Genomic DNA, 19312 nt, shown 5'->3' on the forward strand with positions numbered 1-19312 from the left:
AGTAAGTAGGATGGTAGGATGGTTTGGACAACTGTACTATGGTTTTCTGCTGGTCTGTGGGAAGCAACAGATAATGCTCAATTTGTTTTGTCTCCTTTTTTCTTTTGGTACTTTTTAACTTAATTTCTTTTGTTCTTCAATTTTGCATGCATATATCTGGTAAGACGAATAACTGATTAGAAGACAACACTATGCATTACAACAAATACTGTGAAATCCGTACTACTTTCTTAAGTGAAATTCTGTATCATTTGTAATGTTGTAATACTATTTTTACTCTATTTAAAAATTTAAAAAGAAGCATGTTTACATGATTAATATTCACAATTGAATTGACAAGTCTGACTTTGCCCTTGACAAGAATGAAGACTTTGTAGGCCAGTACTCTGGATGGACCTCACGGCTGCATAGCAATTGAATCAGATAGATCTAAGCTGAATGTATAGCAGGTTGTTTCAGTACTTATTAAAAGCAGTTAGTACACTGCTGTTTCAAAACCACTGTAGTTCAGAATGAGATCTTTTCAGAGAGTTGTCTTTTTTATTCTGTTGCTCACTTTTTAAAAATTCTGCCTACACTGCTTTCCTCCCTTCTGTCTGATGATCACATCAACAGAAATCACCAGTTGAACATTGAGTAGAAGTATCAGCTAGTATTCTTTCTTTGTTTCTAATTTCAGGAGAAAAATATTCAGCATGTAAGTGTGTGGTTAGTTTTGGTTTTCTTGTAGGTACCCTTTTTCAGCTTAAAAATCTACAAATAAATTCGCTCTTGTTACTCAGGATTGGTTTTGCCATTCTTTTTCTCTTCTGATTCCATAGGAGTTTTAGTATTTTCTCTAATTGTTAGAAATGCTGTTGGTATTTTGATTGTGATTGTATTAAGTCTGTGTATTGATTTTGGGAGTATTGCCATTCTGACAATAATGGTTCCAAACTATAAATAAATAAAAGCAAATAAAGCATAATGGAAACAGAAAGCTACAACTTTTGCACATGGGAAGAGGACCAACAAAGGGAGGAGTAAGGAGGGGAAAAGGAAGGACTAAAAAAGAATTCAGATACATCATGTACACATATCAATTCCCCACGACCAGTGTAATAATTTGTACAGCAAATGTACTAATAAAAACAAATTTTAAAAAACTTATACAAAGAAAACTCAAGGACAATAGTTTCAATGGTAAATTTCAGCTAATATATGAAGGGGGAAAAACTACTAACTCTACAAAAATTTTCCCCAGAATAAGGAAAAAGAGGGATTATGTTCTAGCTTACTCTTTGAATCCCATATTGCTGTGATCAGAAATCCAGAAAGACTTTGGGGGGAGGAGGGAAAGAATACAGATACATATCCTTGAGAACACAAATACCGTTCGTCTACATAAAAATTAAACCTAATCCAATGTTATAAAAGGATAATAAATTACCAGGTGGGTTTTTTGTCAAAAATGTAGCATTTGTTTACATTTAAAATCATGGTCATTTACCACAATATACTGCTTTTAAAAACTACATAATCTTCTCTACAGACACAGAATGAGCATTCTAATGAAAACCAACATCTATTCTATAAGCTATGAAAATCAGACAATTTATCTCACTGAAAATTATAGACATGAGGTGCATCCATTTTCATTCAGGTGACTCAGATTTAGTAGTACCTCATGTATAAATATCACACTTTATCTGTTGAACATACTGGCCATCAGTAAGATTTCAAGATACATATTTACTACTGTCCTATAATGTTCTTAACCCTTTGGTGAAGATATTTAGAAGGGGAACAGCTAGGTAAAATGAGATTTCTAGTTTTAGTTATTTGTGGAATCTTCATACTGATTTATACCAGTGTTTTTAGTAGTCTACACATTCATACCAACAATATAACCACTTTCCCAACCCTCACTTTGCTTTGCCAGCATTTGTTAATATTTGATTTCTTAGGAATAGCTGTTCCTTCTGGAGTAAAATTGGAATGTGTTATTTTAATGGCTAGAGATAATGAAATTTTTTTCATTTATTGGCCATTTGTACTTCTAATAAGTACAATTCTATATTGTACTTATTTTTTTCATTGGGTCTTTTAGTTCATTGTATATTCTAGATATTAGTACTCCGAAGAATAGCTAGCAAAAAGTGTTCCCATCCGTAGGTTGTCTCAACCTCTTGGTTGATAGCTTTACTGTGTAGAAGCTTGCTTGCTTTATTTATTTCCCCAATATATATACAATTCTATATTCCCCCCAAAGTCTTTCTGGATTTCTGATCAGAGCAATGCAGGACTCAAAGAGTAAGCTGAAACATAATCCCTCTTTTTCATTATTCTGGGGAAAATTTTTATAGAGTTAGTAGTTTTTCCCCCTTCATATATTAGCTGAAATTTACCATTGAAACTATTGTCCTTGAGTTTTCTTTGTATGAGTCTTTCTAAATTTGTTTTTATTAGTACAGTTGCATGAATGTATATTAATAAGAAATGTGTATTCATTTTAGTTGTCCATTTTTTCATTTTAATTTGGGAATTTAATATTTTAGTTCATTGTATATTCTAGATATTAGTACTCTGAAGAATAGCTAGCAAAAAGTGTTCCCATTCTTAAGGTTGTCTTGACCTATTGGTTGATAGCTTTGCTGTGTAGAAGCTTGCTTGCTTTACTTATTTATTTATTTATTTACTTGCTTGCTTGCAGTACCGGGGATTGAACTCAGGACCCTGCCCTTCCCAAGGGAAGATTTTATTTTGATGTAATCTCACTTTTTGATTCTTAGTACTGTTTCTTGTGCCATTTGTATTCTTTTCAAAATAATGTTTTCCATAGTTTTACCTATTTTATCTTGCATGCATATTATTTTAATATGTAGTTCTTTGTTCTACTTTAATTTTAGTGTGGTACATTGTGGTACTGCTTCTGTGTGACTTTTCATACATGAAGGCATTTATTCTCCTTTTTGATCTTGCTCTTTTTTATATTTTCACTTTAGTGTATAAATATTTGTATATTAGTTTGCCAGCTTTTATTTACTTAATGTTCCTTATAATTTTGCTAGTTTTTGTTGTCTTCTGTTGAATGTAGGCAAGATGAATGTGAAACTGCAGTATCCAGTATGCAGTCACTTGTTACTTGTGGCTGTTGAGCATTAGAAGTATGAGCAGCCTGAAGTGAGGTGTTCTATGCTTGTAAACACATTGGATTTTGTAGACTTGGAATTAAAAAAATGATCTCAGTATGTCTTTACATTATATATTGAAAGGATGGTATTTTGGATAGGTACACTGGGCTAAGTAAAATCTGTTAACTAGAATTTCACCGGTTTGTTTTACATTTTAAAATGTGACACTAGAAAATATGAAATATGTGGCTTGTGTTTCTTATATGAATTGTGAGTCTCTTGAACAGTGGTACTCTTAGTAGGTTCCTCAGAAGTACCCTGCAGAGTTCCCTAAATTCTGTCTGGTTTTTGTTTTTTTGTTTTTTTTTGTGGAACCGGGTATTGAACTCAGGTTCTTGCACTTGCCAGGAAAGCGCTTATTCCACTGAGCCATCTCTCCGGCCCCTCTCTCTGTGTTCTTTATACTTGAAACATAATTTAGTTGCATATGAAATGTTTAATTCAGACTTTGCTTTCATTGAAGGCTCCAGAAATCCTAGTTTGGGCTGGGGAGATAGCTCAGTAGAGTAAGTGCCTGCCTGGCAAGTGCAAGGTCCTGAGTTCAATCCCCAGTACGGGGGGAGGAAAGCAAGAACATTGGGGGCCTGCCCATAAGCTCTGTTGTTTAAGTGCCTGCTTATGCAAACACAGTCAGGTGTAGGATGCCATGGTTCAGTTTGATCCCCAGCTCCACATGCCTTACTAGACCCACCCTTAAGACAGCCTGAGCCAGAAAAAAAAAAAAATCCTTCTTAGAAATCCTACTTCATAATACTTTTTACTTTACATATCAAGGTGTAGTTGTATGGAGCTTATATAAGTTTTAGTATTTTGGACATAGTTTTATGCAAATAGGTCTTAGAGTCACTTGTTCTGAATAATTTTGCCAGATATAGTAGGTCCTCTATAAATGTTATATAGTACAATATAAAATTTACCACCTTAACATTTTTAAAGTATGCCATATAAAAGTGTTAAATATTATTGTATAAATTAAAAATTGTATAACACACCTCTAGAACTTTTCATCTTGTAAAGCTGAAACACATCATAGTGCCCATCTATTCTGCTTTCTGTTCTCATCTTGATGATTATTTTAGATATCTAATAAATAGATCATGTAATATTAGTGCTTTGTGGCCAGCTAATTTTAACAACATAACATCCTCAAGATTCATCCATATTTTAGCATATAGCGAGGTCCCTTTTTAGTGCTCAGTAATATTCTGTTTTATCTTATGTTGCATTTTCTTAATCCATTCATGAATCTGTGGGCATGTGTGTTTCTTATACCATTTGGGTATCATAAGCAGTGCTACAGTGAGCAGGTTGTACACCTCTTAAAATTTTGTTTTTCAGTTGAAGACCAGCCTGAACTATATAGGAAGAACTTTTTTCAAACAAAAAACCAAAACTATGTATATAGTTTTTTTAAGTTTCAGAGGAGCCATCATACTGTTGTCTATAGCATGTTGCGTTCATACTTACTACTAACATTGTGCAAGGATTCTACTTTCTCTACATCCTTGGTGACCTGTGTAATTTTCACTGACAGATACCCTGTTGTGGGGGAGGTTTGCATTCCTTGGAGATTACTGATGTGAGCACTTTTTCATATGCTTGTTGTCTGTTTGTATATCTTCTAAGGAAAAAAAAATTAAAAAACATTGGAGGGGAATGGAATTGGGATTGAACCCCAGGGCCTTTTGTATGCTAGGTAAGTGTTCTACTGCTCAGCTGTAGTCCCAGCCTTAGAGAAATACATGTCATTGAGATAAATGTATTTTTTATTTGCCTTTTTCACACTCAAGTTGATTCTGTTCTTGCATTGTAAGACTTATTTTTATATGCTGGCTATTAACTCTTTGTTGCACATCTGTTGTTATAGTTTAGTTTTGAAATGTCCCCTAAAAGTCTTATGTGTTTGGAAGGTGATTGGATCATGGGACACTGTATTGAGTGGACTCACCCATTTTGAGTTCAGTAGCTAAATGTGCTATTAGGAAGTGGGACCTGATTGGAAGTGGATCACTGGGGACATGATATGGAAGGGTATATTCTTGTGCTGCATTCCTCTTCTCTGCTTCCTGGCTGCCAGGGAATGAACAGCTTTTTTTTTTTTTTTTGTCATGCTCTATTACCATGTGTTTCTGCCTTGAGCCAGTCAATTTCAGACGGATCCCACTAGAAAAGTACATGAGCCTCTCTTCTTTCTTTTCTTCTCTTTTTTCTTTTCTTTCCTTCTTTCTTTCTTTCTTTCTCTTTCTTTCTTTCTTTCTTTTTTTTTTTTTTTTTTTTTTTTTTTTTGTGGTACCGGGGGGTTGAACTCAGGACCCTACGCTTGCCAGGCAAGAAGCCTCTCTTTTTTAAGTTGTGGATATTGGGCATTTGTGTCACAGTGGTCCATCTTAGATAGCTTTCATTTTCTTTTGAGCATAATATGTGGTCTTTTCATATATGATCTTTATTGTTCAGGTAATTTTTTATTCCTAGTTTGAGTGTTTTCAGGTTTTTTTGTGTGTGTCTGTCAATTGAGATGATCATGTGGGTTTTGGCCTTCATTCTGTTAATGTGGTGTATTATAGTGATTTTGATATGCTGCATCTTGGATATGATGAACTTTTCATTTTGATAAAATGGTGTAATTTTGCATCTTTTTAATATGTTACTAAATTTGATTTGCAAGTATTGACAGTTTTTGTATTTCTGTTTACCAGGGATATTCTCTTACAACTATTGTCTGATTTGGCTTATCAGGTAAAGCTGGTCTCATAATGTAAGATTGAAAGTGTTCTTTCATTATTAATTTTTTGGAGGAGTTTGGGAAGGATATTCATTCTGTAAGTTGTATAGTTTTCCAGTGTGAAGTCATCTAGTCCTGTACTTTTCTTCATTGGTTTTGATTAATCTTTTTAGTTTTTTTGGCATCAGTGATAATGTCTGGTTAAGGGTTTGTCAATTTTGTATCTTTTTAGAAAACTTCTGGTTTTGTTAATCTTTTTCTATTTTCTTCAGCCTTAGAGTTTAGCTTTTTTTTTTTTTTTTTTTCTGGCTTCTTAATGTCTAGCTTCTTAATATCTAACTCAGTGGCACAGAACCTGCCTAGCAAGCACAAGGTCCTAAGTTAATTTCCAGTATTTCCCCTGTACCCCCCGCCCCCGCCAAAAAAAAAAAAAAAAAAAAAAAAAAAACTTCACCACCTAATATCTGTAGTTTGGATGTTGATTTATTTTTATGTAAATATTTACTGCTTAAGTTTCCTCTTTGTATTGCTTGTTTTCATTTGACCCAAGATGCTTCCTGGTTTCACTTGTGATTTCTTCTTTAACCCATTGATCATTTAGGGGGTGTGTTACTTGATTTTCATATTATTATGAATTTTCCAGTTTTGTTTAAATTGATTTCATTATGGTTGGAAAAGATATATGGTATGTTTTAAATTTGAATTTGTTACTACTTTTTTGTGGCTGAGAATGTCATCCTATAGAATATTCCATATGTTGTTTGGGGGAAATGTGTATTCTGTGTTTGTTGGCTGGAATGTTACGTTTCTTTGGCTTCACTGTGTTGTTCAAGTCTTTTTTTTTTCTTTATTGTTTTGTCCATGTGCTCGTTACTAGCTGCTAGATACTAAAAACTTTTATTACTGTTGTGTTACTGTTTGTGCATTTCCTTCAGCTTTGTCCATGTCATATAATTGAATATTCTGCTGCCATTTGATCCATGTATAATTTTTAGATCTTGGTGGTTTAACTTGTCTGTAGTTATATAATGTGTTTCCTTGTCTCTTTTGGTGGTTTTTGGTTTAAAGTCTACTTTGTCTCATAGAAATATGACTGGCCCTGTTTTATTTACCATTTATATGAAATACTTTTTTTGTCCTTTCTGTTTCAGCCTTTGTATGTTACTTTTTATAATTTTTTTCTTGGTATTGGGAATGGAGTTCAGGACCTTGTGCTTGTCAGGCAGGCACTGTGCTGAGCTACATCCCCAACCCTTTTTATGTGTTATTACTGAAGCAAATCTCTTACAACATGTATACAGTTAGAAGTTTTTTTTTTTTATTACTATCTTTTTTTAAAATTTTTATTTTTTTGAGTCAAAAATTTTTATTTTTTTGCTTCTTTATAAAGTTCTTTATGCTGTTCAGGTTGGCCTTGAACTCACTTGGTACTCAGGCTGACCTCAAATTCATAGTGATCTTCCTGCCTCAGCCTTCCCAATGCTGGGATTACAGGCAGGTACCACTATCCCTGGCCTACAATTCATTGACTCTTTTTTTTGGAGGGCGGTACTGGGAGTCACATTCAGGACCTTGCACTTTCCAGGCAGGTGCTTATGCCACTGAGCTGTCTTCCCAGCCCCTCATTCATTTACTCTTGATTGAGAAGTTAACTCCTTTATATTTGAAGTAATTACTGATAGGAAAGGACTTAACATTGTGATTTTGTTTTCTATATAATTTGTTTTGGCCCTCTTTCATACTTGCTGCCTGCCTATGTGTTTCATTGAGTTTTTTTTTTATATAGTGACACATTTTCATTCCTTTCTGTTTTTCTTTCATGTATATTTTAGAGAGAATTTTGGTTATGTGTGATTCTGTAGGGGATAACATAAAATGTCTTACAGTTGTAACCATCTGAAAATCAAAAATTTATTTTCAGTCATACCGTAAATCACTTTAGTCTCTCTTTACCTAGGTGAGAAGTCACAAATTAGAGTAACACAAATTTAGGTGTCACAAATTGTAGCTTTTTATGTATTTGTATGCATTAACATTGTGTTATCGTTACAATTTTTAATATTTTGTTATATAAATAATGTGAAACTTAAAAGTAATGTATGCCTACTGTTATGGTATTACATGATTCTGGATTTGTATATTTGCTTATATCAGAGAGCTTTGTTCTTTGTATGTTTTAATTGTCCAACACTCTTGTCTTTCAACTTGAACTCCCTTTAGCAATTCTTTTTTTTTTTTTTTTTTTTTTTTTTGGCGGAACTGGGGATTGAACTCAGGTCCTTGCGCTTGCCAGGGAAGCGCTTATTCCACTGAGCCATCTCCCTGGCCCCTCCTTTAGCAATTCTTGTAAAGCAGATGTATTTATCAGGAAAGATTTTTATTTGTTATGCATTTTTGAAGATTATTTTACAGGATATATTGTTTGTGGGAGGAGCAGTGTTTTTGCCTCTCAATGCTTTCAGTGTTCTGTTTTTTGACCTGTAATGTCTTTGATGAGAAGTTCACTGTTAATAAAATCTTCCTTATTCATAATAATTTTTTCTCTTGCTTTCAGGATTTTCTTCTTACTTTTGACTAATTATAATATGTTTCAGTGTGGGTATCTTTTGAGTTTTCTGGTTATAGTCCTTTAAACTTCTCAAATTTGGACATATGTTTCAACTTGATTGTGTCCCACAAGTTTCTTAGGCTTTATTCAGTTTTCTTCAGTATTTTCTGTTTTTTTTTTTTCCTCTTAGTAATTTCATATTGTCTGTTTTTGAGTTTACGGATTGTTTTGCTTCTTTATAAAGTTTCATTTTAGTCTTTTTCAATTCCGGAAGTTATTTTTACTTGCCAGTGGATGTTCTTTTGTAGTGCGTTGATCTTCAAGATGATTATTTGAATTCTTTATTGGGTGATTCATAGATTTGTTTCCCCCTTTTTGGCTTTTGAAGATTTATTTTCTTCTGTTATTGGACCACATTTCCATTTTTTATGTACTATGCTACTTTTTGCTGTGATCTCTACATTTGAAAAAATAGTCACCACTCTTATTTGCAAACTGTGAGGGAAGACCTGCCTACTCACCCTGGCTAGAGATTCAGAGGGCTTCTGATACCTTTTCTGCTGATGCATGTTCTTTGGCCTGCAGATTTAATTTCCTGATTGAAGAAGTTTCTTGTTACCTCTTTTTTGATATGAAATTTCATACTGTTTTTTTATTCTACAAAGGTTTTCTTAGAGCAGTTTTAAATAGTTCCTTGCATTGTTTTGATCTTCAAGGATGCCAGTTATATGAATGTCATTTGGTCCTTGCTTTACATTGACACCTTTCTAATCCATTTTCTTTACCTTGCTGTTTGCTTTATTATTAATTAATTTGGTATTTGACTATCTTTATGCAGTTGTGATTGGCCTTCTGATAATGTTGCCTCAATCTCTTGAGATCACTTTTTCTGTCTTTTTTGGGTTCAAAGCTGACCTCTTGGTAGGGCGTTGGGGATGCATTTTTTCTGTGTTCTTTTTTTTTTTTGAGTTTCTGATTCAAGGTGGTTTTCATATCCCACATTCTTCTTTTGAGTAGAGTTGTGTTAGTTAACTTTTTGTCCTTGTGACCAAATACCCGTGGAATACAACTTGTAGGAGTGGTTTATTTTGACTCAGTTTTAGAGTTTTCAGCCTGTGATGGCTGGTTCCATCCATTATTTCTGGATGTGTGATTATGACTCCATGTAGTCTACTCCTTCCGACAGGTCCCACCTCCCTGTTTCTACCACTTGCCATTGATGCCATCACATTATGATCTCATCGGGGAGCTGATGAAGGCAAAGCCCACATATCCCTATCCAGTTATTTCCCAGAATGTCTATCACCTGGCAACCAAGGTTTTTTAAGCATGTGATGGGGGAGGGGTCATTTCAAATCCAAACCATAACAGCCATACACTGTTTAAGCCTAGGAAGACTTTCTGAGAAATATGTTGTTGGAGATTTTTTTTTTTTTTTAATTTTATTTATTTATTTATTTTGTGTGTGTGTGGCCAGCTCAGCCCACCAGGGGGCGCGGCTGGCTGGCATGTGGTGCTGGGGGATTGAACCGCGGTCTCTGTGCTTTGCTTAGCTTAGCTTGTTCTAAGTAGGTGCTTTAGACCACTGAGCCATCTCACCAGCCCTTGTTGGAGATTTTGTGTGCAAACAAAATAGTTGTGATGTTACTGGGTAATATAATTTAGTGGGACCATTGCCATATAGGTAGTCTGTTGTTGACCAAGATTGTGTTATGTAGTGCATGACAGTATTTAATTACATTTGGAACTTTTTTGTTTTCTTCTGACTTTTAAATAATTAGATATGCTACTGTACATTTTTGTAGATTCAGGGTGATTTTGTTTTTCTAGTTCAATGGAACACTGTGCTGAATAGTCTGCTTTTGAAGAGAAAGCAGGCAAGGGAATGACTTCTCATTCTAGTGTATTGAAGCTAATATCTCAGAATTCCCCTTGTCTCTGCTTTCCTGTGTGTCAGGTAGGTTCAGTTTTTTCCCTTTCCTTTGCAAGGATTTGAATCTTCCTGTGTTGTTCTGCATCAGCATACTCTTCCTTTTATCTTAGTTTTTCAAAATTTTGCCGTTCTTTTCTGCCAATGGTTCATCTCATTTTGTTTGTTGTTATGGTCTTACAAGTTTCTTAGTCCTTTACCAACAAACTTACACTGTATAGCTGCAGCTCTGTTGGCATCTACAGCTTTGTTATTAAGAGCATCTCAGATCTGTTTTAAACTTTTCTCACTTGAGCTTGGCAGCATAGGTTACTGATGGCCATTTGCCTGTCATTTATGAGCCCGTGGGTGTGACCCTAGCACCACAACCAGTCATTCAGGCAATCACTAACTCATATATAAAAATAAAATATTAAGTGCTACATCCCTAGCCTTTTAATTTTTTTTTTTTTTTAATTGCGGAACCGGGGATTGAACTAAGACCTTTGTGCTTGCCAGTGAACATCCCTAGCCTTTTGAGACTCAAGTTTCTCAGCTGGCCTGGAACTTGGAGTCGTTTTCCAGGGTGCCCTCCAAATTGTGATCTTTCTGCCTCAGTCTGAGCATGCCACTATAACTGGTTCAGAAATCTTTAATTTAGGTGTAATGAATCCTTTTTCCCCTGTTGTTTATACTTAAGGGATTACTGTTCCTGTCGCAGAGATTTTTCCCTTGTTTGCTTCTGTTAACTTTTATGATTCTATCTTGCTCACTTACGTACTTAATTGGAACTCCCCACCCCTTTTAATGTGCCTGTAAAGTAGGCTGGCTGGCTTGCTTGCTTGCTTGCTTGCTTTCTTTCTTTCTTTCTTTCTTTTTTTCTTTTTTTTCCTTTATATTTTGAACAGTTTGGTTATTGCCCATCAAACCTATGGTGGTGTTTATATCTTGGATCTGTCTGGAGCTTTCTTGTGTTGATTTACATGAGATTAGCATAGTAGTGATTTAGAGCTTTATATCTGGCTATGCTACTTACTCGCAGATGATCTTGGACAAATTACTTCTCTATGCCTCAGTTTTCAACTTCCTTATCTACATAATGGGAATAGTGCTACTCCTAAGGATTAAAAAGTAAAGTTTTTAAAGTTTATTATACACAAGTAATAGTTATATGGTTAAATAAATGAAAACTTTTGTTCTTTTAATACATTTTTTATTTTTAGAGCTTTATCAATATTTATAATTTATGAAAGGCTAGTCCTTCTCATGCCACATTTTATGCTTGCTTGCATGCTCTTTCTCTCCCTTCCTCCCTCCCCTCCCTTCTCCTCCCCTCCTGTCCCCTCCCCTCCCCCCTGTCCCCTCCCCTCCCCCCTGTCCCCTCCCCTCCCCCCCTCTCCTTTTTGGCTGGCTCAGCCTGCCCTGATGGTGGGGCTGGGTGGCATGTGGTGCCAGGGATCTAACCACTTTTGCCTGCCTAGGTTTGCTTATTAAGCAGGCGTTTTAGACCTCTGAGCTATCTTGCGGGCCCCTTATGCCTCTTTTTAAAAGTTGTTTCAATATTCTTGGACTTCTGTTGTTCCATTTACATTCCAGATTTAAATTAGTCTAGGGCCTGGTGAGATAGCTCAGAAGAATAAATGCCTGTTTAGGCAAGCACAAGGACTGGCTCTGTCCTCGCTACAGCATGCTGCACCTAACACCCCCCCCACACACACCCCAGGGCATGCTGAGCCAGCCATGAAGTCCCAGTGTGATGGTGCACACTGTATTCCCAGCACTGGCAAGGCTGAAATGAGGAGGATCACTCCCAGTCTGAGCTGTAGTGAGACCCTATACCAAGTACATTAAAAATAATAATAATAAATAAATAAAGGGGAAGTGGGTATGACTTCATGGGATCTGAGGAAACAAGTTGCTTGAGAGTCTCACTAGCTGTCCTTGCTTACTGTCCATTGTTTATAACTTAAGAAACTTGTTTTTCCCCTTCCTTGCATTGTGTTACTATTCCTTCACTATTTTTATATCGTCTGTGTTTAAGAGTAAATGACAGAATGTCACGAAATTAATATGGTTCATTTGTCATTGTTATTTGGTATCATCTTCCTCCATCTTACCTTCTTTTGAAAGTTTTTCTAATCTAATCTGTTTTTGCGGGGGCGGGGAGATGGCTCAGAATAAGTGCTTACCTGGCAAGCGCAAGGGCCTGGGTTCAATCCCCAGTTCTGCCAAAAAAAAAAAAAAGTTTTTAAAATTTTTAAAATCTGTTATTGCATATAAGGGACATTCAGTTTAATTTTATTAGTACCTTGTTGGCGTGAAGGTTTTTCTCAGATCATTGCACTGATACTTTTTGAATAATTTTTAGTATTACTCTAGTGACTTGAATAGCTAACTCTGTGGAACTTCAAAAAATATATTATTGTAATGTGATAGAATTAAGGATTTTGACTTTAGATAGATGATCATTAGGGAGATGAGGAAAAATAGCCTGGGTTCATACCTGTTTTGTTACTTAGGACTGATGGAACCCAGTGCAGTGGCTGGGTTCCATCCCGGGCTTGCACTGTTTTAAACAGATTACTAAACATCTTTATACCTCGGTTTCTTTTCTCTCTCTCTCTCTCTCTCTCTCTCTCTCTCTCTCTCTCTCTCTCTCTCTCTCTCTTTTTTGTGGTACGGGGTATTGAACTCAGGACCCACTCAGTAGGATAAGTGCTTGACTGGCAAACGCAAGGATCTGCGTTCAATCCCCGGTTCCGCCAAAAAAAAAAAAAGATACTCTTGGGGCCGGGGAGATGGCTCAGTAGGATAAGCGCTTGACTGAACTCAGGACCCAGCACTTGCCAGGCAAGTGCTTATTTTACTGAGCTATCTACCCGGGCCCTTATACCTCACTTGTTAATATGCAAAATGGGGTTTGCATAGACTGATATAGAATAGAAATCCAGTAAAAAGTTATTTATTCATTAATTTAATATGTATTATGCAATACTAGGCATGAGAGATATAAAAGTTAAACAAATATCATTACCTTCTTAGAGCTTACTTCTTAGCAGGAGGTAGACAATAAATAAATGAAATGTAAGTGGTATGGAGAAAAATAAACCTGGAGAAGGCTGTTGAACTAGGATTGTTCTTAAGATAAGAAAGTTGTGGAAGCCCTGTGATAGATAAGACTTTAAGGAATTTCGAAAGCAAGATACATTATTTGGGAAGAGTAAGGAGAAGCAATGGGATAAAGGTTGGGAGAGGAGAGAGATAAGAGGTGTCAGTGTAATTTAGACTTAACTCCCTTGTGAAGCTTACTGTATTAGGGATTTTGGGGAGAAACATACTTGCTTTACCTTCCCTAGCAAAAAGATGCTTTATTGGGTATAAGTTAGAGTGGGCAAAGGAGGAAGTAGGGAAAACATTTAGGAGACTCTTGGAGTAAGTTGTGAAGTTTTTAAAGTGATTAGGACCTGAATGTATTTTATAGGAATGTCTTGTTGAAACTTATTTTTAAAATACTGCCTGCCTTGATTCGTAACACAATTTCATGAACATAATTTATGTTCAATATTATGTTCTTTGTTATTCCAGATTTTGTACTATTAAAGTTTTAAGTGTGTAAATACAGTACAGTAGATATTTAAAGTCTTTAATACAAGTTTCCTGTGACTTGCATGTTTTTCTTGAGGTGACAGTTTAGCAAACAAGAATCAATATTCATACAGCTGAAATTATAAATTCTAGTTTATAACAATGTTCATGTTTAATCTTAATGCTATTTATTGTAATGCAACAGTCTAGTTTAAGGTAACATCAGTGTGAAATAAGTATTAAAGGAGAGTGATAATATTTTCTATAGGTCTGCATCAAAGGAAGCATCTATAATTGAGCAAAGGAACTTGTTATAATTGATTCTTGCAGTTATTTCACAAAGTAACTTTTAAATGGAATTATGCATTGACTTTATATTGCCCAAACAACTTATGCTGCCTACTTTACATTTTCCAGGAACATCATTTACAGCGAGCTATTTCAGCACAGCAAGTATTTAGAGAAAAAAAAGAGAGCATGGTCATTCCTGTTCCTGAGGCAGAGAGCAACGTCAACTATTACAATCGCTTGTACAAAGGAGAATTTAAACAGCCCAAACAGTTCATTCATATTCAGCGTAAGTTTGTTAATTCATTGTTTTGATTTTAATTTTTCAGTTTGTACACACTTAATATTAAGCGTTGCAAATTAAAATCCATCTATGCTTATGTGTGAATTTAAAGATCATTTTGAGTTTTATTAGCACTTGGCAGGAACATTTATGCATAATTATACCTCTGGGTTGCCATGCCCAAAGTAGCTTTTTAAAAAAAGGCCTAGTGGTCATTTATTGTCCAGGAATGGCTCAGGAGTTAAGATTAGTCTTCTGAAAATTTTCAAAATTAGATCCTACATTTCTGCTTTCATCTAGCTTTTATAAAATTCTAATTCTGCCTCCTCCATACTCTTAATTTCTTCCCATTGTTACTATTTAAAAGATTACCATCATTAGTCTTAAAACTACCTCAATAATCTCCTAACTATAATATTTATTACCCCCTGCCTCTTGTCCTTACTTTTTTTTTTATGTTCTTCAAAAGGTCTTTCTGTACCATAGTGGTCTTCCTAAATTGTCAGTCTGATGAAATTATGCTCTGAATTAAAATTTTACTGTTGTTTGTTCTATATTAGGAGTTTTTAGCTGGTTCTGCACACATATACTGGTGTCTTGATATATTATCAAATTTTTAAAAATTTCTGGAGGCTACCTGGTAGCTCAGCCTGCTAAAGCACCTGCTTAGGCAGAGTGCAGTGGCTGGGTTCCATCCCGGGCTTGCACTGTCGGCCCCTCCTGCGAGGCACTCTGAGACCTCGATTGAGACTGGGCGTGGTGGTGCACTTAATCCCAGCGTTTGAGAGGCTGAAAACAGTAGAATCGTTATGAGTCCCATCTGTGTAGTGAGACCCTGTACATGCTGTACATCTTGTCCTAAATTCATAAAAAATAAATAAATGAATAAATAATAAATAAATTGCTGGGTAGTATGAAAAAGATTACCATGCTCTGCTTCACACCTACCTGAAGTACTAATCTGGCTGGGTATCCTTGGTTCAGACTAGTGATGCATATTTTTAAAAGTTGCTCAGGTAAATCTGAAATTGTCATCTGCTTTGATATTGATGTTAAATTGGCTGTTTTCATTGATTGTTATGTACATTTTTCATTGTTCATCTTTAAAATTAGATTGATTGCATCTTACATTGCTGTTATTCATGACTGAAACCTTATTCTTCCAATGAGAATTTCCATTTTTTTCTGTTAACTATCTGAGGATACTACTAACTTGAGACCACTTGAAAGTGTGTTACTTTTTTTTTTTTTTTTTTTTTTGCGGAACCGGGGATTGAACTCAGATCCTTGCGTTTGCCAGTCAAGTGCTTATCCTACTGAGCCATCTCCCCAGCCCCCCTACATTTGTTTTTGAACCACATTATTCTTAATTCATGCTGCAGACCTGCTCAGAGTTCAGTTCTCAGGGAGAAATCTTCTTTTCTTCCTCTTCCTATCTGTAGACTATTTGAGAATACAGAGTTCTTTAATGTCTTCTTTGTACAAAAGATAATTTCTTTTTTTGTCTTATACAAAGTGTGTGTGTGCGCGTATGTGTGTTATTTCTTATTAAACTTGTTAATATTAAGCCTTGAAAAGCTTTTTTGTTTTTTTAATGGAACATTAAAGGTACATCTTGTAATTCATGGCAGTTTAGATTTGATAAATAATTAGATTTTCTAGTATGACTACATGGTTCTTTGCGATTTGTTTCTTGCCTGAGACTACTGAAAATTACTCACATTAGCCTTGTTTCACATTTCATATTTTCTTGCTATTTAAGTTGTCATTCCCTTTCTGTAACTCATTTTAAACCTGAGTCCTTTATGAAGCTTAGATAACTTCATTCTACCTCTTTTCTTTGCTTATCACAGCATCTTGTACATAGCTCTTCTAACATTCACCACACTTATAACCATCCTTTCTTTTAAACTGTAAGCTCAAGAGCTGGGACTGTCTTTTCTTGTGTCTTTATAAAGTTTTTTATTTATAGATGCTCAATAAATGGTATATTTATTGACTAGTTTTTAAAAGGCCTTAAAAAATACTTTCATTTAAGACCATTTTCTTAAGACTTCTACAAAACATTCAAGATAAAACATATGCAGAAGTTATTTATATTTTGTTTCCTCTTTACTCTTGGACTTTGCATCTGTGTAGCTTTTAAAATTTGCTTTTACTTCTTTATCAGGAAGGAAATTGCTTTTGAGAATGGGAATTTTAAGGATTTCTCCTAAGCCAAAATATCAATTGTTCTGTACTCAAATAATAGTAGAGCTCTTAGCTATCAGGACCCTTTGTAAAAGCTATTCTGGGAAACTGAGAGCCAAAAATATCAGTCCATTTCATTTTTATTGTATTATTTTATCGTAAAATGGATAAAATAGAAAACTTGTTTTAACTATTTCGTTGTCTCTTAGTTTGTAAGCATATACTGTACATTGTACTATATAATCTCATACTGTATGTATAGCTTTGTTTTGCTTTGGTTTGGCTTTGGTTATATGAGGAAGGGCGTGACTATGTAGTTGAAACTACCCTTGAACTTATTGAATAGTCTAGGCAGGCCTCAAATTCAAGGCAATCCTCCTGCCTCAGCTTCCTGAGTGGTGGGATTACAGATGTATGCCACCATACCAGGTTTATACATACATTTTTAATTCTGCTTTTTTTCATTTCAGGTTTCTTAGGTATAGTGGGTCACTGTTAAGTGTATATATAAATCTCCATCAGATGGATGTCTCACAATAAGTCAATTATTAGACATAAGATTATATGTAACTATTTTAAACTCTTGTTTTTATTGAGTTTTTTTTAAGTAAAAGTTTTCCCCCAAAATTTTTAAATACTTTAAAAAAATTTTTTTTTGTCCAGCCCTAAAATATAAGGAATTTTAGAAAATACTACTCTGAATTTTTCCCTTTTTTAAATGAAAGATTTGAAAGAATTCCAATTTGCCTGGGTAGGGGAAAAAATATGAAATTGTCACAGTATGGTTGGCTTTGTTTAGGCTTACAGTATTGTTTAATTGGGCTTTGTTAGAAGATTCCTAAGTTTTGATACTTTCTAGTCCATCATCTGGTTGGCAACTCTTGGGACTACCTATGTTAGTTCTCCAACAGCTCTGGGTTGCTTATAGAGTGAAGTTTTATCATCTCTTTGTAATGTATAAGAGCCTCCCTCCTTTGTGCCTTCAACCATTTGACCTGTGTGTTCTTCCACTGAGACCCCAATTTTATTGAAATGAACTGTTTAAAAGCCTTTTTCTTCCTCTACATTTAAGTCTCTTGGTAGTAGGTGCTCTATCTCATTCACTTTGATAGTGTTTAAGTATCAGGATTCAAACTCGAGACCTTGTGCTTGCCAGGCAGGTGCATACACTGCTGCGCTATATTCTGGGCCCATCCAGAACAGTCTTGATAATAGTCTTAATACACATTCTTTTTCTGATTTAACCCTTCATGCTTTAAGCTACAATGGTGATAAGCTTTTTGCAGCTCTTCTGATGGATTCCCTATTTTCTCATGCCTTTACGTAGCTCATACTTTCCACTTGGCAAAGTACACTTTACCTCCAGGATTATATCATCAAGAGCCTTTTTTAATTTCTCTCAGCAGACTTCTTAGCACCACTTGCCTCAAGGCCTCCTGTGTCATGTATATACCTCATTGTGGCACCACCTGCATTCCATTGTGGTTGTTGCCTTACAAAGGTATAAAGCTTATTGAGAGTTGGGACTTTTAAAAGTCTTTGCATGTCACTGCTTAGCACAGTACTTGATGTGTGATTACATATGCAATAAATATTTACAGAGTAAGTAAATGAATGAGTTGGTGATTGAAGATAAAATATACAGTGTGTCATTTTTAGACACCAATCTTTTGGGACTTAAAATTATACACAAATAAGTTTTTACAGTCAGGTTGAGAAATCCAAATTAGAGATTAAAAGTTTTATTATTCATCAATTATTTTATTTTATTTTACTTTATTTAATTTTCATCTTTGAGACAGGGTCTTGCTATGCAGTTCAGCCTGGCCTTGAACTCACTTTGTAGGCCATTCTGGGCTTGAACTTGTATTATCTTCCTGCCTCAGCCTCCCAAGTGCTGGGATTAAAGGACTGAGCCACTATACCCGGCCAACAGTGTCATTTCAGAGCAAAAGAGTTATGAATAGAATGGCTTCAGTCTGGTATTCATATAAAGTAAACATTTTAGTTCATCTTGTTCCTTTAAATGCCGGTTGTCTGTAGTCACCATGTTAGTATTTAGACAACAAATAGAAGCATGAAATAATTAATGTTGTCTTGTTCATACAGTAACCTTCCAGGGACATCATTTTTTTTTTTTTATTGACATCAGTTATTTTTATTTTAAAGAAAGAAAAAAAAACAAAACAGTGGTACAGAATCTCAAAACAAGATTTTAGGAGAGTAACAATGGTTAGTACATTGTGTATTGTTATTGCCAAAGTAGTTTCTCATATTACAAGATATAGGCAAGAAATAATAAGCAAATAACATAGGTACAAACCTCTTTTTTTTTTAAGTCAACAAAAAATGGAAATATACTTTTTAAAGTTTCTAATACTAAGAGAAGATATCATACAATGTCTTTTTAAATAAATTGTAAGTCAAAAATACAGTATAAATCCTAGAACAAAAATTAAGATTAAGCAATATTCAGAAAATTAAATGATTCAAAACAATTGAACTAAGAACAAGTTTTCATAATAGCAAAGAAGTACTAAGAGTAAAACATAAGATAAATACTGGAATGGCAAATAAATGACCAGCACTTCTAACAGTTTGAGGATAGGATATC

At 34.9% G+C, this 19312-nt stretch overlaps 1 protein-coding gene across 2 annotated transcripts in view; it reads left to right on the plus strand.

Moving 5' to 3' along the window:
• Epc2 (enhancer of polycomb homolog 2) overlaps nt 1-19312 on the plus strand; it is a 120780-nt gene that overhangs the window by 40350 nt on the left and 61118 nt on the right. For both annotated transcript variants that reach the window (XM_004636648.2, XM_023721403.1), the window contains exon 2: nt 14355-14514. In XM_004636648.2, the coding sequence (XP_004636705.1) occupies nt 14355-14514 (160 nt within the window). The remainder of the gene's footprint in view (nt 1-14354; nt 14515-19312) is intronic.

This window comes from Octodon degus, unplaced genomic scaffold, assembly GCF_000260255.1.
Source record: "Octodon degus isolate 3935 unplaced genomic scaffold, OctDeg1.0 scaffold00082, whole genome shotgun sequence".
NCBI lineage: Eukaryota > Metazoa > Chordata > Mammalia > Rodentia > Octodontidae > Octodon > Octodon degus.